At 37.3% G+C, this 23,972-nt stretch overlaps 4 protein-coding genes across 6 annotated transcripts in view; all 4 read right to left on the bottom strand.

The window, feature by feature from the left end:
• The window catches only part of oxsr1b (oxidative stress responsive kinase 1b), a 37,095-nt gene extending 33,282 nt beyond the window's left edge, over positions 1-3,813 (bottom strand). For both annotated transcript variants that reach the window (XM_056738472.1, XM_056738473.1), the window contains exon 1: positions 3,583-3,813. In XM_056738472.1, the coding sequence (XP_056594450.1) occupies positions 3,583-3,652 (70 nt within the window). In that variant the 5' untranslated portion in view covers positions 3,653-3,813. The remainder of the gene's footprint in view (positions 1-3,582) is intronic.
• Positions 3,814-4,541: 728 nt separating this feature from the next.
• myd88 (MYD88 innate immune signal transduction adaptor) lies at positions 4,542-7,206 on the bottom strand. Its single transcript, XM_056738512.1, has 5 exons — positions 6,613-7,206; positions 6,244-6,366; positions 5,975-6,155; positions 5,786-5,877; positions 4,542-5,560 (listed from the first exon to the last, which is right to left on the bottom strand). The coding sequence occupies exons 1-5, from the start codon at positions 6,914-6,916 to the stop codon at positions 5,406-5,408; spliced, it is 855 nt and encodes a 284-aa protein (XP_056594490.1). The 5' UTR covers positions 6,917-7,206; the 3' UTR covers positions 4,542-5,405.
• Positions 7,207-7,723: 517 nt separating this feature from the next.
• cry-dash (cryptochrome DASH) lies at positions 7,724-15,608 on the bottom strand. Of its 2 annotated transcripts, XM_056738509.1 has the most exons (15): positions 15,226-15,608; positions 11,946-12,118; positions 11,740-11,833; positions 11,490-11,620; positions 11,050-11,198; positions 10,796-10,884; positions 10,105-10,178; positions 9,913-10,002; positions 9,692-9,771; positions 9,401-9,460; positions 9,142-9,299; positions 8,947-9,066; positions 8,656-8,739; positions 8,293-8,469; positions 7,724-8,189 (listed from the first exon to the last, which is right to left on the bottom strand). In XM_056738509.1, the coding sequence occupies exons 1-15, from the start codon at positions 15,286-15,288 to the stop codon at positions 8,085-8,087; spliced, it is 1,647 nt and encodes a 548-aa protein (XP_056594487.1). In that variant the 5' UTR covers positions 15,289-15,608; the 3' UTR covers positions 7,724-8,084. The 2 variants fall into 2 exon arrangements, with proteins under 2 accessions (XP_056594487.1, XP_056594488.1); XM_056738510.1 differs by lacking the exon at positions 8,656-8,739.
• A 130-nt stretch (positions 15,609-15,738) lies between these two features.
• map3k22 (mitogen-activated protein kinase kinase kinase 22) overlaps positions 15,739-23,972 on the bottom strand; it is a 46,250-nt gene continuing 38,016 nt past the window's right edge. The window contains exons 14-18 of the mRNA XM_056738508.1: positions 23,450-23,598; positions 22,768-22,899; positions 19,592-19,721; positions 18,537-18,714; positions 15,739-18,207 (exon numbers count right to left, since the gene is read on the bottom strand). Coding sequence (XP_056594486.1) covers positions 17,979-18,207; positions 18,537-18,714; positions 19,592-19,721; positions 22,768-22,899; positions 23,450-23,598 — 818 coding nt within the window. The 3' untranslated portion in view covers positions 15,739-17,978. The remainder of the gene's footprint in view (positions 18,208-18,536; positions 18,715-19,591; positions 19,722-22,767; positions 22,900-23,449; positions 23,599-23,972) is intronic.

The raw sequence follows: 23,972 nt of genomic DNA, 5'->3' as shown, positions 1-23,972 counted from the left end.
TTTACTCACCCTCTTATCATTTCAAACCGGTATGTAACAAAAAACAAAAGAAGATATTTAGAAGAATGTTGGTAACCAGAGACGGCATCACTTGCATTGGTTTTGTGTCCATACAAAAGAGGTGAATGGATGCTGGCGCAGTTTGGTTACCAACATTCTTCCAAATATCTTTTTTGTGTTCTGCAGAAGAAAGAAAGTGAACTATCCCTTTAGCCTCTAAGATCACAATTAGGTTTTGCTAGGCAGTTTGTAACTAGAAAAGCACTGCACAAGGCTTTTCTCATTTCTGCAAAACACACAAAGCTGCCTCGAGTTTGCATGTAATACTTCTGTTTACTTCCTCCATGCTACACAGCGGACACTTATTCAAAGTGGCTTTCACAACACTAATTGAAGAGCAGCCCTCATGGAGCCACTTTGTACTCAACTGAAACGCTGGATGATTACAGCTTTCCGATCCCTGGATCACCTCTGCTCTGGATCCAACCCACTACCTTTGTTTAAGCAGCCAAAAGTGTCTTGACCAACTGGATCGCAAAGCAGTTGACAAGAATCAAAAAAATGTCCATGATGCATCTTGGGAAGCCGAATTCAAATGCAATTACACTTTGGAAAGCAAAACGATATTTCACATTTAAGTCAATGCACTCCTAGATATTTCTTGAATTTGCAGGAAATAATGAACAAAAAGGCCTGGAACATTCTGCGCCACTAATTAAAAGTGAAGTAAAAGTCTATTTACTTCCCCGAAAGTCAAGCAAACACCAAGCATAAAAGGTTCAACAACTGTAAACACAAACTATGGCGGATCTATAATCATACCCGCCTGAGTCACCTCTAGTCTAAACTCCTGTTTTGGCATGTAACATCGCACCACATGCCAGATTTCTTACAAAGAAGCAATTCTAGGTGCATGCTAGAGGGCATAAACTAATCGATCCACACAGAGTGCTTCCAAGAATTTTACATTAATATCTAAATCTTTCAAGGAAATCGATTTTACTCTTTTCAATAACAGACTAGAAATTCTGGTGCTCTGAAAAAAAAGGGATGGTTAACAAAAACGCTTATGCCCAATAAAACTACAGACTGATTATTTAAGTTAGGATCACAAAACAATTTGTGTGATTTCAACCAGGTTAAAACAAATATTGAAATTATTTCTATGACATGTTGAAATGTTTAAGGTGTGAGGTACTTTAGTGGATGAGTAAACGGAGGAGGCACAACAGCTAAAACGCAACTGTAAAGACAGGTTTGACCAGTCCCAGTCCCTCTCCCTCTCTCTCTCACACATTATTATCTCTGTGGGGAAACTCCATAGGCAAAATTATGTTTATACTGTACAAACTGTATATTTTATCCCCTAAATCTATTGATCATAGAAAACGTTTTGCCTTTTTTTTATATTGTTCCATACGATTTATAAAAAAATTGCCCATGGGAACCTTAATTTTGATCCCTACGATGACAGTCCCCATGTGTTGGTGTGCGTTCAGTTTTAGGTCCCCGCTGGAATAAAAAAAAAACACACACTCTCTCACACAGTTTAACCAACAATCACTTACTTACATTCATGAACCTGTATGACTGTCTTATTTTGCTCATTCATTCATAATAATAGACAAAAGTCAAGTAACAATTTTTTTTAAAGATTGTTCACCCAAATATGAACATTCTGTCATGAAATTCTCATCCTAAAGTGGTTCCAAACCTATATACATTTCTTTAGTTGTACACAAGGAAAGATATTTGGCCAAATGTTAGCAACTATTGTATTTTTTTACACCAGAAATCTAAGTTTCTATCATTCTTCTAAATATCTTCCTTTGTATTTAACAGAAAAAAGAAATGAATACGTTTAGAGCTACTTGAGCAATTCATGATAATTTTTGGGTGGATTATCCGTTTAACACTAACTTACTGTTGCTATTCTAACTCTCTTATAAACTTGCATACTAAACATTTCAAATCCTATTAAGAGCTCCTGTGGCATGTGTTTTACAACCCTTAAAACCCTTGTTAAAACATGGAACAAGTTTAAAGTAGTGTCAGAAGCCTCCCGTTGGGGTCTAAAGCCCTGAAAAGAACTATGTAAGGTATCACACGAGTTTTCCAGCACTCCTGCGACCGAGCACTCAGCTAAATCGCATGCTAAAACCCTGGGATGTAACAAGATTAGATCAACCAGCAACCAAAACAATACAGGTCTCAGAGAATGAAAGGAGAAACACATGGGACCAGATCATGCCAACAAAGCAGATTTTTGATAACCTGTATAGCGCAGCTACATTGAATGGTTGTAAAAACACACTCGCTGGAGTCACGGATCATCAAAAAGAAGTACAGCGTATAATAAAGTTTATAGCCACACCAATGGGCCTGTGGGGAAATATAAGGCAATGCACGGTAGATTTTAGGCAAAATGTGATTCGCGGTCACGAACATTCTTAAAAAGTGCTCAGTTGAGGAAAATACCTCATATGGGTTTGAAAAAACATGAGGGTGCACAAAGGACAAAATGATACTAATAACCAGATGAACTCTAAAGTCTGCAGCACACAAATTTGCAAACACCTACTCCCGCCCCAAACCAAAGCCATTGGCAGAGAGCGTTCATACAACTTTCCCATTGGCTAACAAGCACAGGTTTTAGGTGTATCTGATTCGAAATGCTAAGGTTGACCTCTACATTAATGAAAGGGTCTATGACAACACACAATGGAGCATGTAAGGGTTTTGGCTCTACAATGAAATAGGAGGTTTGCACAGGTGTGACATGAGACTGTTCTAAAATAAGCAGACTATGCTCATGTGCTAAACCTACAATCATCTGTGAACTAAAGATATGAACTAATGCTGTAAAAGGGGGTCGTACTTTCCTAAAACGACCTTTTTAAAGACACAGTACACATCAGAACCTCTGTCATCTCTCTCGGATTTCCGTATGCGTTGTATTTGGCTCTACACTTTAACTGCTTGAGAAATAAGATCAACTTTCAAATCAATTTTGAAGAAAAGAGTAACTTACGTTACAGAAAGGGAGCGTCGCTGCACGTGTTCAGGCTTATCAGTAAAACGAGGCGTTGTCGTGTCATGTATTTAAGCTGTATGGTATTGACAACTGTCTTAAAATGTTACGCGTGTTACCCAACCTTGTCAGTCAACTGGGCACATGTGTGCTTTGAAACTTTATTATTCACATTCCACAAAGGGGGTGAAATGGTTAACCGCCTAGAAAGAAGTCGAACTTGGGATACGTAACAAGCTTGACAACTCAAGTGGAGATTATGAGTACTTAGCAAACACCTATTAAACTCATTTGAAAGGTTAAACATCAAAGTCTCGAGCGTTGCTTTTTCCTGAGCTTGAAGTCCCACGTTACCATGCGCTCATTATAAAATTGCTGATTTGGTCAATGCATGAACACGTACAGGCTGCCCGTGTTCAAATATACCAACATTTGACGCTTCCTAAACACATATAGCCAACATATACCAGCTTGAAACGAGCTACTAAAATACACGTTTCTTAAGCATACAGGGCCACACATTTCTCACAATTATATCAAGAAACACTTACCGATTACCTCCTGCAGCTCATAGTCATCTTTGTTGATGGACCAGGGTTGAGAGCTCAGGTCCTCCGACATGTCTTAGGATTGCGTTCGTTTATTTATATCCTACCGAATCCAAAGACTAGAGTTTGGCGATTACAGTAAACAAATTATGAATGTTATTCCAACCCGCAAGACAGTAACATTCCAGCTTCACTCTGCGACTATCTTCAACAGCCTTTTCTATCATTCCCAAAGTTTGCCACCAGTGCCAGAAAGCCCCGCCCACCGCATTCCTGTACAGCACGCTAACGGTCGCGATAGGCGGCCATCTTGGGTGTGTAATTATATTAAAAACATGATGCGTTCAATCCAAAATAATGTATTTAGTTACTATTGTTTGATGAATACAATGTGGAAATGTTGTATTCTTTAGTAGCGGAGTTAAAAACAACCACATAGAATAATCAAAATGACAGATTTTGATATGAATATACAACACAGGTGAATCCATGTCGAGAGCTGTATAGATAGCAATAATATACTATTACAAACATTGTTTATTAAAGAGGAGAACATTAGTACATTGTAACAAACAGTTTTCACATCACTTTGGGATTTTTGAGTTCATGCAATAAATAACGTAGGTTGATTGTGCTGCCCTCTTGTGGAATGAAGAGTACCTTACAAATAGTATTTGTGCTTGATGGGTCACTGCCAAAGGTCCATACGTCACTACTAGGCTATGAAGTGCAAAAGTATTGTTCATAGGATCACTAATTTAAAATAAATAGCTGAAAATGTGTGGATATATAAAGATATGCACATATAGCAAAGATGCATTGAATGTATCATGTGAATAACATAGTCTTTACATAATATGTTTACAAACACAGATAAATATGAGTCAAATATATTCATTTTTATGGTAGGAGACTTGTTCCTTTAATTTTCAGTTACCCAAGGCCCACAGAAGTTTTGAAAATGAAAAAAATGTTTTTCTCTTTATTGCTTTTACCAACTTCATTGCTTCGACAGATACACATTAACGACAAAGCCAGTGGATAAATTCTTTAAAATGGATTAAATACAAAAAAAGTTGGACAATTTATCAAACATTCGTACATTACGTTACAGGAAATCTACTTGGTGCCGAAGAAATTGTGGGGGAAATCAGATATTAGAAATGTTAAAATTTAGAACCATGTTTTAGAAGTTAATACATGGATAACAAACCATGATGATGTAACCAATATAATTCATTCAGTTATCCTAAATTAAATATATTTGGTAATAATATATATACTGTAGTATAGCAATATTTTATAACACAAAAGATTCCCAGTGTGAAAGACAGATTGAACACAACATTGCAGAAAACAGCATTTTGCGTTTTAGAGAGAACATGCTGCTTATATACATTCAGTTTACACATGTAAAATACTCAAGAAAAAAACATTTGGCATGCACATTTTTTAACAAAAGACAATGCACGTTTGCACATTGCAACAAAATACTGTTATTAGAGCTTGAAAATATCAAATACTGTACAAGGACAACTGAATAAAACTGAATGAGTAAGCATGTCTCCACCTACTCCCATTCTTGGTGCTCTGCTCTGGGAGAGAGATTGAGAGACCTTTTGAATAGGGTAAAACACCTTTTGTAAAATACCATAAAAAGTACCTTTATAGAAACGTTCAAAAAGTGGACCCACTATTTAGCTTAAGAAACTCTCTAATGTGAAACAATCACAATGTGGTATTTTCCCTTCTTCTTTCATTGAGAGCATTGTGCTTTACTGAGTGATGACTACAGAGCAAAGGCATAATGTTTTCTGTAGAAATGTTTAGGGGAGGGAGAGCGCCTTGGCCAGTCGTGTCCAGAACCAGATCTGTGTGCAAGGTCTGGTGTAATCACAAATTGTCAGAAAACGCAGAATGCTTGGGAAAGGCCTCTTCATCGCTTTGTAGACAACGGGGATCAGACGTTTGGAGCGGGCCCCTGTATCAAAAACAGATATGAAGTGAAAATGGCACGGTGGCATGTGTGTAATCAGAAAGTTTCTTAAGTCTGCAATATCATTTTTTAAACACTTAGGAATAAGACATCTCATAAATGAGTAAAAGAAGATTAACATTATATACTCTATAACAACAAAGTCAAACGGTCACTAAAAACGAATAATATAATAGAAACTGTAACAGCACTTTTTAAGAAAAATTGTACCTGGACAAAGGCTTAGTGCAAACTTTGTCTGAAAGTCACACGCATCGCTGTCCAGATAGTCATCAGAAATAACAACCACCATTCTTTTACATCTAAGGGGCAACATATAAGAAGGAATATTGTTAGTTTGTTTTAACCCTATCACAGGGACAAAGCTTGATTATGATCAACAACACCAAAAAAGCTTGCCTTTTTTCTATGAGTTCACTCGTGATGGTCCACACACATGTACCAGGAAGGACGTCTCTGTCAGACACACACAACTTCAGGTTGCACTCGGTCTGTTCTAACTGTTTGATCATCTCATGAACAAACTGGAAGTCACTCTGACAATAGCAGATAAAAGCATCAAAGGTCTCAGGTGATACACCTACGGACAAGACAAAGACGAAAATTGTTTTTATGAAACTAAAGGTGACTAAAAGGAATATTCCATAGTGTGTTCAGACCAAAGATACCTTGAGGATCATCATACAGTGTAATGCCGTCTCGTTCCTGGGTGCGGGGCCCGCAACTATCCACCACTGGGACCTGCAAAGGTTTTCTTTGTAGTCTTTCTAAATACTTCTTGCAGTCTTCATCTGTGCAAAAGTAGAAAAAAATGGACAGTCAACTGAAAATCTTTATAATTTAATAATAACTAATGCAACATATGTAACGCGTCACTTCCTCATACTGTGAATATGACATTAACGTTTAACGAGTCTTTTATCATAGAATATTTGGATTAAAAGACGTAAGGGAATACATGTAAAAAAGTGTATGTATAGCAGGTTCATAAAAAATTGACTGTTTCAAAATGGTAAAATGTGTGCGCAATAGCCTACCTATGATGTCTTTTAAGTCGGTAGTAACATCTGTTCTTTCCGCTTTTTCCAAAATTGACAGTAAATTTGCTACTGTGGCATGCGGACGAGTTTCCCATTCCGTTAAAACCTTTTCGAGAGGATAATCTCTTTTCTCGAAGTTCTTTATCTCCAGGTATGTAAAGTCCATCATTTCGGCGATTGTCCTCCAGTCTGACGCCACCGTGTTTGTTGGGTTCAGATACAATCCAAGTTTCTTTCGGAAGCTGCAGTTTAAAGCCGTAATTGGTATTGCCTCGTGGTCTATACTTAACTTTGTTGCCATATTTGTGGGCAAAATCTCGATATTGTACGCGGAAGTTCTTGTAAATCTCCAGGTCTGACTCCTTGGCTAGAAGAAAATGTGTCCTTCAAATATTTTAAGAAGTAATTTCCTAAAACTACAGATAGGGTAGAAACAAAACCCAAGTTTAGTAAACTAAAGTGGAGTATGTATCAATAAAGGCTCGTTATCTTACATCATCAAGGTAAAAAATAAGGACATGCTCGCAAAATGCGTCATAGAAGTAACAAAATATACGTTCAGCCAATGGTTTCAAGAGCGCAAACATTTCCGGAATATGGGCGGAGACTAAACATCACCAAATATGGGCATTTTCCTGAAACATCCACTTCGTCATGCTACATTAAACACGTTTGCTACGTTTTGAGCATTTTATGTTCACATTAATTTAGTCCAAATTTGGGGTCTAACAAGGTTAATATTTGGTTTATCTAATACGAATTATAAATAATTACTCTAACAAAATTGAGTGAAATGAAAATTTAATAGAGGTTTTGCTTTATGCAAAGAACCTGGAATGGACACCACAATATGTGCAAAACCTGATGATGCAGTTACGTTAACAGCATGATTTGTGAAGGTTTTGCTTCAATATTTGGTCAATGTCGCATATCGGCTTACAGTCCGTCTGAGGCAGCATTCAGAGGGCCGAGCAAACAGCTGTTTTTAGGATCTTTTCCCTTGCTCTTCAAAACCAAACCGAAACGCTCACATCTACTCACTTCCCTTTTCTCAATAAAAGAACTCAACAGTCTGAATGTGCATATTTAAACACTTACATGGGTTTTCTATAATAAACATCATATCATTATTTCGTGCAAGAAAGGGAAAACTCAAAACTTTTTAACAAAAATCCCAGCAACTTTTTATTTTTAGATAAAACATAACCTGAAGTACTTGACCCAACCGGGAGATTTGAAGGAACATACAATATGATTTTGCATTTAAAACAGCAGACAAATAATGGGCAATTATATGAAAGGTATTTTAATGCACTTCATTAGAGGTAGTTGCTGTATTGATGTGTATCGACTATTTTTCTTTTCCACTTCCCAGTTCCCATATTTGAACCAGTGACCTGACCAGATGCCCAACAGCATTTCATGAAAAAAAAAAAAAAGAATCGCAATACAAACAAGGCTCTTCCCTCTCAAAAATTCTTATTCTTGGAGAAGTAGAAGTCAATGCCTCGGTCTCTGTGATCCCTTGGTGTGTGAGATGGACCCTTCTTCCCTCTTGCTGATGCTGAACCGGACTATAAAATAAATTACATTATAATAACCGATGAATACATGCTTGTCCCAATGATCAATTATAATCACAAACTGAAAAATGCATTAGTTTAATTGACATCTTACAGATTTTTTGTTGACATGACGACTCCATTCGGGTGCCATGACGATCGGGGAGGGGTATGTTTCGTTGAGAGACACCTGGGCATGTGACAGTGATGCACTGCTGAGGGTCCATGGGGTGTGCACGTCCCCACCTTTAATACCCCGAAGCTCTGGAACCCAAAGTCTGACATAGTCCCCCTTCACAGATATAAAAGAAGGATGATATTTAATAATAGTCAATGATATAAATATTTCTGTGCGAGAATACTTGGAATAATATATGTATCATTAAAAAGATTAAGGTATACAGATCATAATTAGCCTTTTTCTATGCAGCGAAAGAAAGCAGAAGTCTTATCATACTACAATAATCTTTTATCTTACCCGCATGTAACTTCCTCTTCCTGTATTTACATTTATGGTCAGGGCAGAAGTTGCTCTCTTAAGTGTCAAAAAAGAGCTTGTAAACTATGGAAAATACCAAGAAATGTCTATAAAATTATAATTCAAATATGCATAGGCCTTACAATCGGTAAAAACAAGAAAAAAACACTTCAGACATGACTGCCCCCAATGTAATTGACGACTGTGAAACTATATCCTTTTTTAAGTGTTTTTTTATTGCAAGTTGTTGCACAACTTTACAGTAAAATACCTGTTAACATTATGACTTACATTGCCATCATAGTCCAGTCCTTGTTTGATCATATTAAACTTCCTGTTTTCTCGTGGGTCATTTCCTATTCCTGCAGTATAGAGCCAGTTTCCATAGTTGCTGCAGACGTCATGGTCCACCTGATGTCAGGAAATAACAATGCAGAGGTTGGCACCACCATAAACCATCAACCCATACTAAAGAAACTTTCCTACCAGCAGGTATTCAAACCACTCAGCACCCAGTCGCCAGTCCAACCCCAAGTCTTTGGTGAGAAAGCTGGCTACGTTCTGGCGTCCTCTGTTGGACATGAATCCTGTCAGGGCAAGCTCCCTCATGTTCGCATCTACAAATGGCACTCCTGTTCTTCCCTCTGGGGAACATTTGTTGAGAAGACAAAAATAAATTTGATCCGTCAGTTGACTGCCAAAATAGGAACACGAGAAATGTAGGAGATACTGATGGTCACATTACCTTTCCATGCATTGAACAGGGTCATGTTTGTCTTCCATGCCACATGCTTATCTTGAAGACCTTTAAAGCACGAGACAATTTATTTTGATCATTTAAAACAAAGATGTATAATGCCATGTTTAAGAGTTACAAAGAGTTATCGTTTAAGTGCTCATAACAAATGTACTCAACAAAAATTATGCCACATTCTGAGAGTACAGAGAATTCAATATTCTCCTAAATCTGCCCACTTGATTTTGATTTGACCCATAACGAAAGAAAAACCGATAGAGGAAAAAAATCCAATCATACCGTTCACATGAAATATTCGGTTTCCATATTTCAAACCCACAAACTTGAAGTAATCCCTCCACAGAAGCTCAAATAATACCCTGGAGAGAAACCCTACGATGAGCTTTTTTGTTTATTTCAACTGGAAACAATATTTATCACATCAGAAATATCTCGTCAACGTAAATCAGTCGAATTACAAAAGAATACTAGAAGGTTTGTTCAGCATCTCACATACTCACCAGTATGTACTCTGGTTAGCTGTCCTTTCAGCTTCATACTTTTTTATCTGCTCATAGATGTACCTTGGTGATATGCAGCCCAATGCAAGCCTAAAACATTATGATTAAAAAGTCATGTAAAATAATCCAATCAATTCATGCGTCTATGCTTTTGCTAATGCATTATTTTAAAGCTAACAAAACAAGGCTCACCAAGGGGAAAACTTGGTGGAATAGTCCACTCCGATCAAGCCATTTCGAGTCTCCTTATAAGTTGCAACATTGTTCTGTGATAAAACAACACAATAATGGAACAGTTCTCCCAAAAAATGGAAAATCTCTCATAATCAGCCTTACACAAGATTATTATAAAGTTATTTGTCATTTGGATGCATATATATGTGTGAGAAAACATTTGACATTTTTCTATTGTTTTTAACATTTTAGTAAAACTAAAATAAAAACAAGTGTATTTGAGGGTGTTTAAATTAGTGGAGGGCTTATTTTAAAGCGAACTACTCCTTTAATGACTAGCTGTCATGTGATCTTTCCTCACAAGAAACTCAAGAACCAATAAGATTTTTAGAGTGTCACCATATATATCATCAGCACTGGGGAATGTTTCTTTAACTTTCAGTTTTGATCAGTATTAATTGTTGTCTCTTGTTTTGGTTCAGAAGACGTTTATTAACCGTTGGAGTCATTTGGATTCATTTTATGAAGATTGGGAGCGTCAACATTTAGGAAGCGATGTATATAAAGTGACAGAAAAAATCTTGGGGTTGAGCTTAGGAGAGGACTGAACATCTCAGATGATGTCCGGTTGAGTCAATTATGAGAGAAGTATAACGTTATTAATTATTCCTAATAGCTAAAAAATGGAAAGTTGAAGAATTTGGCTCACGGTGTCCCAGAAGTAATGTTTCAATCTAGCGAGAGCCTCAGTCTCTCCACCGCGGCATGGGAAGGCTGACCGGCTGTCCTCCACAGGCTCTGAAACCATACACAGGAAATATCTTGATTTATCAATAAATCATTACATTATTTAGTTATCTGAAAATAAATGATTCTTGTAACAGAATTAGTTCATCAGACTTTGACTACAGATATAAGTGTTATGAATTGATAGATAAATGTAGTAGTCCTAAATCAAGTCACCTGTCTGTCCGAGGGCCTCAAATGTAGGGATAGGACCTTCCTCTAATCCTGTGGGAAGAGACTTCATCTGTTCTGGAGTAGAAAACACCGGTCTTACTCGAGCCTGATCCTCAACGGACTTTCTGAACTGAGTGTAAACATCAGGTAACCTTGTGAGAGAGGGAAAAGGAAATTCAGAAAAAGCCTTTAAATGGTCGACCTCATAATGGACGTTGTCACTGACTCATTACTTATCAGACCAACAAGAAATTACATGAGTGGAGCTGCAAAATAAAATATCTCCTGTACGTTTTGTGTTTTTTTTAATAGTTTAATCAAACCATTTATATATTATTGATATGCTAGGATTCCTCATTTCTTCCAAGAAAATTCCACAAATGTTGCACGAGAATATCAACACATCGCTTGCTCACAACTGTTCAACTAAACTCAAAACGTACCTCTTAACGTGACCAAATGGGAGATCATCTCTATGGTAGAGTGTAGACCCCCAGAAAGTCTGACATTTGACCTTGTTTTGAGAGCAGACCTCCTTTACCTTCTTCTCCACATCCTTTTCATCTGACGCCACCTACAGGGTGTACAGAAAAACGTGTCAGACTGCATATATTCCAACATTCGCTGGCTAAGTAGCACAATATTACAAATGATGGCTGTCAATGCTATCTGCGTGGTTCGGCTGAAACTCACCTCCTCATGAAAAGCCACAGCCGATACTGACCCCAACTGCTTAATCAAATCACTGACAACATCCTCTGGCTTGCCATGTCTCACTAACAGTGTGCTACACAGTAAGCATTACGTAATTATAAACTAGCATTATATACAAATATGTACATAGAAAGTATAGCTCAAGTGTATAAGGATAAGAACGTAACGAGTAATGGAATTCACACCTGCCCTGTTTCTTCAGCGTTGCCCTCAAGTCCTTCACACCGTCGAGAAGGAAGCGTAAACGGAACGGCCCCGACTTTGGGAAGTTAAAGTGATGTGTGCCCTGGTAATGTTGTGGGTCAAAGCAGTAGAGGGGGACTACGTGCTCTGCATTCCTCTGAGCCCAGTAAAATACCTGCATTAATGGAATAAACAAGGTTGGTCATGTGTTACAACATCATCAAAAGATACTTTAATAAACTACTTTAAACATTTCTATAAATTCTTTAAAGCAAAATTCATTAAACAAAACTTTTTTATTTTGAGAATATTTGGAAACCCTTTGTATCCTTTATTTTGAACTTAGATCTAAGTAACATCTTAAATATGGTTTAAGGCGATTAGACATCATTACATTTAAAGTATCAGTACCCTGCTTACCTGTCTATGTCTCCTTTACATTTTTATACATTTCGTATTTTCCTAATTCTCACAATTGTACTAATTCTAATTCTACTGCACTGTAACTTCAATAACTGCACGAACTCATCTACTGCACTGTAACCTTAATAACCGCATTAACGCATCTACTGCACTGTAACTTCAATAACTGCACTAACGCATCTACTGCACTGTAACTTCAATAACTGCACTAACTCATCTACTGCACTGTAACCTTAATAACCGCATTAACGCATCTACTGCACTGTAACTTCAATAACTGCATTAACGCATCTACTGCACTGTAACTTCAATAACTGCACTAACTCATCTACTGCACTGTAACCTTAATAACAGCATTAACGCATCTACTGCACTGTAACTTCAATAACTGCATTAACGCATCTACTGCACTGTAACTGTATAACTGCATCTACTCATGTATTGCACTATAACTTCAATAACTGCATTAACTCATGTACTGCACCATACCTTTAATAACCGCATCAACTCATCTACTGCACTGTAACTTTAATAGCTAATGTCTGTAACTAATGCACACTCAAATCACTCTTGTATAGTCTATATTGTCATCTGTTCATAACCACCTGTACATTAATGTTCACAGTATATAGCCTTCTGTTTATATTGTTCATAGTACATACCGACTGTCATATTTAGTATTTTCCTAATATTGTATTCTGTATTTATTCACACTGTATATCCTGCACTTGCTAATTGCACTTCTGTACTTGTATATGTGTAATGACAATAAAGTTGAATCAAATCTATAAATTCTCTGCATCAACCTGGGCCAATTATTATTTAGCTATGAAATTATGTATATTTATTTGTATTAACGTATATACAGTTTTATATATATAAATATATATATATATAATTATTATTATTATTATTTTTTTCACATGCTAATTGGATATTGGTTTCCCACCTTCTGTATAAGTTATTGTAATGTTATTTTATTCTCTTTTCTTTATTTTCTTATTTCTACTTTCAATATGTAAAAGAGATCAGAATATTTCTGTAAATATTTTTTGATTTTGTTTTCAGTTCTCTAAATAAAAAAATATATAATAAAAAAAAACAAAAAACATTTCTATAGATTTTGTTTACATGGTCCTCTAAGTAGGGATGGGTACCGAAACCCGGTATTTAATCGGTCCCGGGGCTAAATTATAAAAGACCGAAGTATCGATAAGCTCTGACATTAACGGTTCTGCTGTCGGTACTGGAGAAATTAAGAAAAACATTTCCTTTTTATTATTGATAAATAACGCGAAATGTCCGTCTGTCCCACACTACACAGAGCTCGCGCGCACACAACACGAGAGCTCGCGCTTAATAGAGTGACGATGGCGGAGAGAATCATACGGTCTATCTAAAGTATGGTTACATTTCACTCGAGTGGATGCAGACAATGCTCGTTGCAACAAGTGAAACAAGATTTTTGCTTGTAAGAGCGGAAACACAAGCAATCTGGCAAAACATCTTTCAAAAGTGCTTAATGTGCAGACAGAGAAATGCAAAGTTTTCGACTGCCTATAGCTACTAGTTCATCATCCACGTCCTCAGGTACGTGTATACTAGCCTAGCAGTCTTCATAAATAACCCCGACATAAACATTGCACAAGGTTTCTTTAAATTAGTATGTAATCATTAAATAAACACACATCACATTAAAAAATAGCCTACATATAAATCTTTAGAGTATTTTTTTCTGCAGTAGCCTAATTAAATCTTAAACATTAAAAATGCTTTCACAGTACTGCATTTAAAATGGATGAATAATAATAAATGATGCTTAAGAAATTATAAAGCAGAGCTTACCTAAAAAATATTTTTTTATTGATGAAATACATAACCATTTTTTGTGTGTGTTCTTTGTAAAGAGGTTCCAAACCGGTATAACTTTTTAAGCCCAAACAGAGTTAAATACATTATGTGAATGCAAAGCTGCAGTTACAGTGAACCAATCCACTCCAGCATCTGGTCCAATTATGGTTTAATATTAAACAACATCAACAAAAAACACAAACAAACTTAGGCCCACATGCACTTTATTTTAATTCTCTATGAATAATAGTCATCAGTCATCTTTTACCTGCATTAAGATATGTTGGGTCAGTAAAGAATGTTTTAAATAGTGAAAACAACTCCAGCTTTAATTTTGTCTTTTATAAAAAAACACAACAAAAAGTACCGATAAGAGTACCGTTAAAGTACCGGATCGATAAGTGGTATCGATAAAAGAACCAATACCGTTAAAACCTTAACGATACCCATCCCTACCTCTAAGGTAATATTATATAATGCAATTGTAAATTGTAAGAATTACAATTATCCTTTTTCAAATTTGTAGTTAAACTTAAAAGTATCGTTATATATAAGAAGCTGTTTGATTTTTATAGATAATAGGCTTGTTCGACTTGATGCAGCGCAGCAAAATCCGACAGGCAGATGACATCAAAGTACCGCGAGAGCGATTCGAAACCAAACTTTTTATGGTTTTTCGAATTGCTCTCGCGGTACTTTGATGTCACTCGAGTGTCGGATCTTGCGGCGCCTTTACATGTCTGGCCCTACACATGACACAAGAACAATATGACCACGCCCCTTATGACGACATTTTACGAGTTCCCCCCTAGTTCTGCTACAATAAATAGTAATATTTCGTTACTAAACAAACGCTTAATTTAAAGACCGTTTCTTTATTTCTAAGATGTGGTTGCGGCATGCTCTCGACCACAATATCAAACTATACACACATCCGGTAGTTTGGTTTGCTAATGTTATTGTAATGACCCGCAACGGTCTATGCTCGTAGAAAACCTTGATATTTACCTCGTTGTCATGAAGACGCAGATCGTTCCTCAGCAGGCATATGACAGTACGAGTCAATGACATTTTCACACCGGGGAACAGTCCTGAAAAGTAAGTCACAAGCTGTTGTGTTTGTGTTTAGCGTTTACTCACAGACGCCCAGCAAAGTGCCACGACGTGCACGTTTAGTAACACGCCGCGTGACGTTACCAAACATGACTTACCTAACTGACTGCACACGGTGCGCAGACAGATCGGCGTATGACATTTTCATACCGCGAGATCAACCCGAGTGCATGGTTTTCCAATCGCTCTCGCGGTACTTTGACGTAAGAAGCCGATGGGTCTCGGCAGCCCGCTGAATGAAGCGAAACACAAAGCTAATGTCTGAAATGTGCACGCCTGCACCCAATTTCAAGCGTCTTATTGCATTGAAATGTAATCGTAATATCACTATATATTAATATATAAAAGACTTGAATTTAAATTAAGTTAGGTTTCCCAATAAAAAAGTCAAATATATACACAACACGATAATATATATATAAGTTTTATTTTATTTATCCAAATGTACAAAATCACATATAAATGTTTCTAGGCTTTATCATCAAGGCAGCACAGAAATTCTTTAGCCCCTCAAAAACCACGAAGGTCAATCAAGATCATCTAAAACCAAGACCTCTCCGCAATCTTAATACACCGTGACAAGGTTCTTGGAATATAAAAAACCACTATGACTTGGTACAATATGTATTTACAATACAATCATTTTCAGTAAGATCTTCATCACGTCAGTCCTTTTCTGAAACCATTTGAAGGACTTCAGGTGACACATTCCACCATTAAATGTTTTTCAAAACGACTGACCTCTCAGAATAAGGGAATCAGAGAAGGCACTGGTTGCAATACATAAAACAAAAAAGGTTGGTTTGCTCTTCACTGCTGGTTTAGTTGAAGATCTTGAGTTCAGAACAGAGCGATCAATGCCTTCAAGCCTTTATGATGTAACATTTATATTGAGACAAAATGATAGCAAAATCTTATGTTTCCTAAAGTTTTGTGTCCAACTTCATGATGTGAAGACAATGAAAATGATAGATTTAAGTCAATGAAGGTCACAAGAAATAGGTTACATAAAATACACTGGAGTCCATAAAAAATTTGACAACATTGGTCAAACAAACTGAACAGCTTTGAATCATCAAATCCATAATTCAAGCATATCAATTGCTCTTTGGTTGTATTTAATGGGTCAAACATTACACGGATGCTAACAAACCAGCCATAGTAGTCTTCTCTGAAATATTGCTTTTGACACTTTAGGGTAATTTGTATAATACAAAAACTGCTTGGTATTGTTATTCCAAACACGTGAATTAAAAAAAATGTATAAAAATATGTCTTGAATCTCATCGGATTTTTCCTATGTGCTGTTGCTCTGCGCGTGAGAGTGCAATGGGCATGTACAGTATGTACAGTGATTTACTCTCTGGGTAAAGAGTGCTTTTAAACGACAGCAACTTGAACTAAATAAACTTTACATTATATAAAAAGATTTGTTTATACAGTCTTCATTCAACAGACGAAGAAAATGACATAGCTTTTACATGTCTTACTCCCCACTTTGGTGGTTGCATGTGTCATATTTTGTGTCATTCTTATTTGGTTAGATTCTAACCATCAAATACACAGCAATCTTAAAAAATTACTCGAACGAGTATTGTACAGTACAATTATCTATTTGCTCCATGAGGTCTTTTAAATGTATGTTCTGACACTCAGGATTGGACCCGGGGTGCAGAGGTAAAATTCAACTCTCTCTTTCATGACCGAATGATACAAATGTTATAAAAACGGTATTTTTAACTTTTGCTACTATTGCAAAGATCAAAATTCTAATACATTTGTGCTAAAAACAGAACCTTTGTGATTTGTCCATCAACTCTAGAGCGTCACATTGTATGCATTATACTGTACATTGATGTTTAATACATCAGGGGATTATTTCAGCCACTCAGATCAACTGGCAGTAAGGTATGTAAACTGCAATTTCAAGCAGTATGGTTTAGGCACTGACACTGCGTCTTACAGTCAGATAACATAAGTGTATTAAGTGCTGGCTGTGTTATCAAATTCTTTTAAACCGATAGACACTTCTGTAACCCAAACTGCTCATGATCCCCATGAGCACGGCAGTTGATCCATATAGACTTATTCATATATTTTGTAATATATTCAAAGTTGATGGTATTTTTATAATCACAGTCAATTTAATATCAATGGTTTACTAGTTTCTAATATGATCTTATAACACTTGCTTTTTGTGTGAGATATTTGTTCACAATTCATGAATTACAATCACTGACCATATGCCCTGTCCCAAATGGCCTCCCCATCCTCCTTCGAGTGTACACTTTGCCACAAGAGATGCTGGGTAATAGTGTACACCCTCTAAAGGGGTCCTTGTATACCTTTCTGTATGTGAACGTCACTCATCAAGTGCACATTTGGGGTAGAATAACACAAGACTCTGATTCGGAGTATGATAACAGGAAGTGCTATCAGAGCTAAAGCATCCATCTTTTTAACATTGAACTTGTGTGGGGAACCTGTTGGGAGGCAGCATCCCTTCCTTACGGGCTAGTTTGTTCTCGGTTGGCTGGCTGATTGGGTTTCTCTGGTTCCTGGAAGGCAGAGTGGTGATTGTCCGCAGGCAGATGTGTGGTTTTCCCCGAGGGACTCCACGGAGACCGTAGAATCTGTTGAAGGGGGGCTCAGAAGGCGCCCTGGACGAAAGGGTGGCTGAGGAGCCCCTCGGCTGTGGGTCGGCATTTTTCCTCCACAAAGACCTGCCGCATGAATTCCCTGCACGAGTCGGACACACCCTCAGGCAGTTTTGGCTTAGTGGGCTGGGTTGCGATCTTGAAAATGGCTGCCATAGCTTCGTATTCAGCCCATGGGGGCTTTTGAGTAAGCATCTCGACAACCGTGCAAGCCAAACTCCTGAGATTGTGGAAGAAAAAGAAAGAGAGTTAGCTAACAATGAAACCAGATATGTATTTTACCCAAGTTATTATTTTTAAATCTGAATCGAACATGATAAGATAAAGAGAAATTGTGTATGTTTTAGTCATGAATATTATTATGGTTTATTAAAAAAGACTAAAAATTTACCAAAATATTAGTCAAAGTTATATTATTTTATGTAGTTAAAAACAATTTTCGGAAGAAAATATATAACATATAAAATATCCCAACAAGAATATAACAATTATTTATCATGTTTTTAAAATACAAATTATGAAACTTATTGAAAATAAGCCAGATCTTACCAGACATCTGCTTTGCGTCCATAACCTTCACCATTAATGACTTCCGGGCTCATCCAGTAGGGGGTGCCAGTGACCGATTTGATGCCTGTACCCGACATACAAATGGTCTGGATGCGTTTGCTAGCTCCAAAATCTCCCAGCTTCACATTTCCAGAGGAGTCCCTCAGAATATTAGCGCCTGTGAGGAAACACATGTGCATCAAATTACACTGACCAGACACACATGCGTGTTTGTCTCACCAAGATGACGACTATAGAAAATTATAAGATGCCTATGGTTGGGGTTGAAAATGGAGACCCACTGGTCTCTCTTCCCACGCTTCTAGTAATGATTTTCCGTTGGAGGTGGCCTTACATAGCCGTGTTGCCCGTGAGATTTGTGGTTGTTGGAGTAGTGACTAATTCCTGCCAGCCGCAAGATTTCCACACCCTGGAAGTCTCAGTATGTCGTGAACGGATCAGTTATACCAAATATGATAGATGGCAAGAAGAGGACGACGAAGGACGGAGCACGTCGCAACTCTCGTGGATTTTTCACGGAGGATCTGTTATGGGAATGTGGTTTGACAGCCCAGTGTCCGAATAAAGACTTGATTTGTCTCTAACAAACTTTTTGGGATGTTTGTCTGCCAACTTTATTTAAACTAAAAGCTTTTTACCATAATTTTTTTTTTACTGTAATGGCGTGACATTAATAAATTTTTAAGTATGTCCAAATACCTTCTGGGCTGACTAGATTTAACAGCGTGAAAAGGAAATGTTTAATGGCACAGCCTAAAACAAATACCAGAGAAATTGGTTGGTCATTTTCACTGGATGACCTGAGAGAGTTTTACCCTTATGTCAAGAAGGAATGCAAAAATATTCCCCCTTGCTATTTTTGGCAATTCCAAAGGAAGTACAAACCAGACCCAAACCAATGTTATTTCAGCTAACGTCTAACAAGACGTGTATCCTAGGTGGTCAACAGTCAGACTATATTACACCTCTGATTCACAAAGCCCCACAGCAAGCACCACTGGATACATGACTTGAGTTGATTGACTTAAACTTACCTTTGATGTCTCTGTGTACAATCATGTTGCTGTGCAGGTAGTAAACTCCTTGCAGGATCTGCCTGGTGTATCTGCGGGTTACTTTCTCAGTTAAAGCTCCATATGCCTTCAGTTGATCTTTTATAGAGCCCTATGCACACACAGACACATACACTGTATCATACTGTAAAGAGTGTTGTATTATACAGTAGTGGTGATGTCCTGAAGGCGTATTTATACAATAAGTTAAACCAAAATATGAAATGCATGAAGTAAAGAAAACACTAAATGGGCAAAACAAAAAGCGTACTGTAAAAATAACATATTTTTATTTTAATTTACAAAAATGCATAGAAAACAAAAAGCTTAGAGGACAAAGCTTAAAGTGAGTAAAATGTTATCAGTTTTTATTATTACACGGCGCTCTGGAATGCTTCACAATCATTGGCTGTCCATTATCCCTTACTTAATATTTTGTTGGTCCTCCCTTGTTTTTGACTGCATCATTGATTCTCATATGTCTTCACTCAATAAGCTTTCCACATGGGTGTAATGTTTTCCCAAGCCTCCTTAAATTCTTCTGAAAGCTGAGCTTCAGTTTACACGTTGAATACAACTACGCAACAAACACGAAACATTTGCAATCATCTTCAATAACATATTTTTAATAAAAGGAGAAGAGGTCAATTTGTCAAAGCTGGACATCCCTTATGCCCACTACTATTTAACAGTTTTTTTGTAGGATCTACTGGCAAAAATGCAATGTAATACATCACTGTCTTCAGATGTGTTTAAAGACCTTACATAATGAAGCGTTATGTTTTTATTACCTTGGAATGAGCTATTTCAATCTACATAGATCGTGGGTCCCATTGCATGGAATTCAACATGTTGTTTCTACAGTAGCACTAAACTGACAAACTGCTTGACACAGCGCTTTTTATAAATATGTTCTCTCCCTTGGCAAAGAAGCGAAAAAGTGACAACATCTACGTTCTGTGTCAGTCACCGTAGTGCTTTGAAAGGGAGGCGGAGAGGTGAAGTGAGCCATTGGTTGCAATTCACTTCCTCACCACTAGATGCTGCTAAATTTAATTCAGTGGACCTTTAGTGTAAAGGAGTCTTGAATAGTTAACATTTAAAAAACTAACTCTGTTTTTATGCTTACATTTTATTACTGGACATAATTATCATCATACATAACACGCAAGAACACAAGAAACCCACAAAGAAGGTCTTTTCCACAGCACTATATGAACAGCAAAGAGTAATAACTGTGAACAGGGAAGTCCGCTCAAGTGTTTATAAAAATGGAGCAGTACATGTAGGGCTTCTCAGAGCCCTGGACCAATTTTAACTTTCTGGAAAAACACATCACAATGCCAAACGTCCCTCGCATATGTCTGTTTCTTTGAAACACAAGCCCTAACAAAGTTCATATTTCCTCAGCTTTCCTGTTTACAACCCTCGGCGTGGAAACAATGTCTCCTCAAGGACTACAGTGCAAAACACATGCAACACTACAATATGAAAAACCACAAAACCATCCTCGTGATGGCTTCCTCCAAACAGGTTTACATTTGTACTATGAAATGACACAATCTCTTTTGCAAGTTACCAGTCTGTGTATCATATACAGTACATATTCCAAATGTATTATTCTCATAGCAACCTTGTAATCCCTGGTTGTAAATCATTATGCAATATATCCCTCACTAAGTTCTTAGTGAGTCAATGTCGTCTACTCTATATCTGTCATCCGTTCTTTGTCTTAACCTCTTGGTTTATCAGGAGGACGCTGCAGTGGTTTACAAGGGCTGGCTTGGCTCAGAGCAGTGATACATCTGTCTGCCAGAAACCGTTGCGAACACTACATTCCCATTTTCCAAACAATATGTGACTAAGACACTCAGATTTTGCATATTAAATTCAGGCCGATGGATGAGACAGGCTGCGTCTCACGCTAGTTAAGATCCTCATTTGCAGGGAAAATGAACTTGTAAAACCGTGCGGTTGTGCTGACAAGGAACATTGTGAGACATGTGAGTGGGCCGGTGCCATTTCGACGTGGGTTGGTCATTAGTTGGAAAGTGCAGATTCATTTTACGTTTAACAGTGAGTTTCTGGAAACACAAAGGGATTTTTAAGATAAATTGCAGCTGCAAATGAGTATGTTTATTTGCATGCGCTGTCTGTTAACACATTTATACATGCATTTATTCATTTGGCAGACGCTTTTATCCAAAGCGACTTACAAGTAGGAGAGCATATAAACATTTGGTCAACATGCTAAACAGTACCGTTAGTTTACAAGGCCATGCTACAAGAAGGATTAAAGCTGGAATAAGCAAAGGAGAGAAAGAACAACAAGATTTTTTTTTTTAGACAGACAGACACAAACAGGTATTGGTTAGATAGAAAGTTACTGGTTGGCACCATAAAACACCATATTCATTAGGAATTATGCAGGAACAATTCAAACACACACAAAAATGAAGTTGACTTCACGAAATCGTACAATCTTGCAGGTCGGTTTAAAGAGCAAGGTTGCGTAGAGTTTAGCAGACTATTGTGATGTGGCATGCTTTATTACGACTGTACAGAATCTCTCCGTCACTTTGATTCAGGCACTTAAGGGATAGTTCACCCAAAAACGAAAATTCTGTCATTATTTCCACACCCTCTTGTCATTTTAAACCTGTATGACTTTCATTCTTCTATAGAACACGAAAGAAGATATTTTGTAGAAAGTTGGTAACTGACCTATAGTTTTATCCATTCACTTGCATAGGTTTTGTTTATACAATAGAAGTCAATGGGTATCGGCATCACATTCTTCAAAAGTCATGAAATAACAAGAGGGTGAGTAAATGATGACAGAATATTTATTTTGGGGTAAACTAGCCCTTTAAATCGACTTTGCTGAATGTGCAGCAATGTACACAATGTCTACGTCTTTGTGCAGAAATGCCATGCACGAATGTTAAATGTCATTCAACTAATGTTATTGTTACACCAGCACAGATGAGGGTCGCATTAACTCGCACAAATAAAATACCGAACATAAGGAAACAATAATTGCCATTTGAGGACTGAAAATACCGTGCGTGAGTCATCTCAAGAGTAAACATCTCCTCCAAAGAATAGCATACACATAGAGCAAACACAAGCAGGCTGAGCTCTGTGAGCATACACACCCCTGGCATGAATTCTACAAAGATGGACAGCTTTCTCTGCACTGGATCACGCAAGCAGCCGAAATACTGAACGATGCGCTCGTGACGGAGGTTCTTCAGGAGCTGAATCTCACACTCCAATGCATTCACTTCCTGTGGAGAGAGACAAAGAGAAATGTGAGCAGAAAGTGAGGGAAATCTTCCGGTGCATAAACGTGTCATTCTACAACTGCGGTGGCACATTCTGTCACTCACTCTCAGGATTAAAATCTAATGCAATGAACATTTTGAGATTAAAAATAGTGTATATGGTTGAATACATTTTATTCCAATAATTTCCAGTTCTAGACAGTATAAAAAGGTAATAAAACATTTATTGTACAATATCAAGTTTAAGATAAATTGAAACGAGTAAGAAGTTAATTTAACATATTTTAATAATATCTATAAAACAATTGTAACTGAGTTTAATGTCACTGGTCACCACAATAAAACACAAAAGCACTTTTATGAAACACACAAGATTAACGTCATGTGTGGTCAATGTGGGAGTTTAAACATATTACATTTTATTGAAAGTTGCTTGAAAATTTTTTCATAAAAACTAGTCTGGTATTATTTTCTGGGGAAAAATAAAAAATCTCATTGTTCCTTTAAAACGACCCAAATACTGTCACATAGCAGTTCTGTCTTGCACGCTTACTTTGCTGGTCTCCTGACAGTCGGGGTCAAAGGGCACCTGTTTGGCCGCCAGCTCTCGACCCGTGTCGACATCGTAGCAGAGGTAAACCTCACCGAAGGCTCCTCGACCGAGTAGCTTCCCCTGACGCCAGTTCACCGGAGCCCTTGGGGCTACGGATAAGAAAAAAAGAAACCTTGCTAACCTCACCAGCTCGCAACCAGCTGTACATAATTCACACACAGAACCGCTGACGACACAAAGTCAAACCACAACTGTATTTACAACTGCATGTTATACAGTCTGATTTACTGGCAAATGTTCTCAGGCAATAAATGAAGATAAACCGGCAGGCAGTCGTGAACATGATTTCTAACATGTCTCTGTATATATTAATATTACACATCTAAATATTCATTCTTTAAATCAAGGTCATGTCAAAACTGCAACAAACCCTTGGGGTGTTTTACTATTGTTTTAATACAATGTCTAAATGTTTGGCCAGGTTCTCAATATCACCCCCTCCCATCCCTATTTTATGGGTCTC

The sequence above is a fragment of the Triplophysa dalaica genome, chromosome 23 (assembly GCF_015846415.1).
Source record: "Triplophysa dalaica isolate WHDGS20190420 chromosome 23, ASM1584641v1, whole genome shotgun sequence".
NCBI classification, from domain to species: Eukaryota; Metazoa; Chordata; class Actinopteri; order Cypriniformes; family Nemacheilidae; genus Triplophysa; species Triplophysa dalaica.
This window is presented reverse-complemented; position numbering and strand designations above follow the sequence as displayed.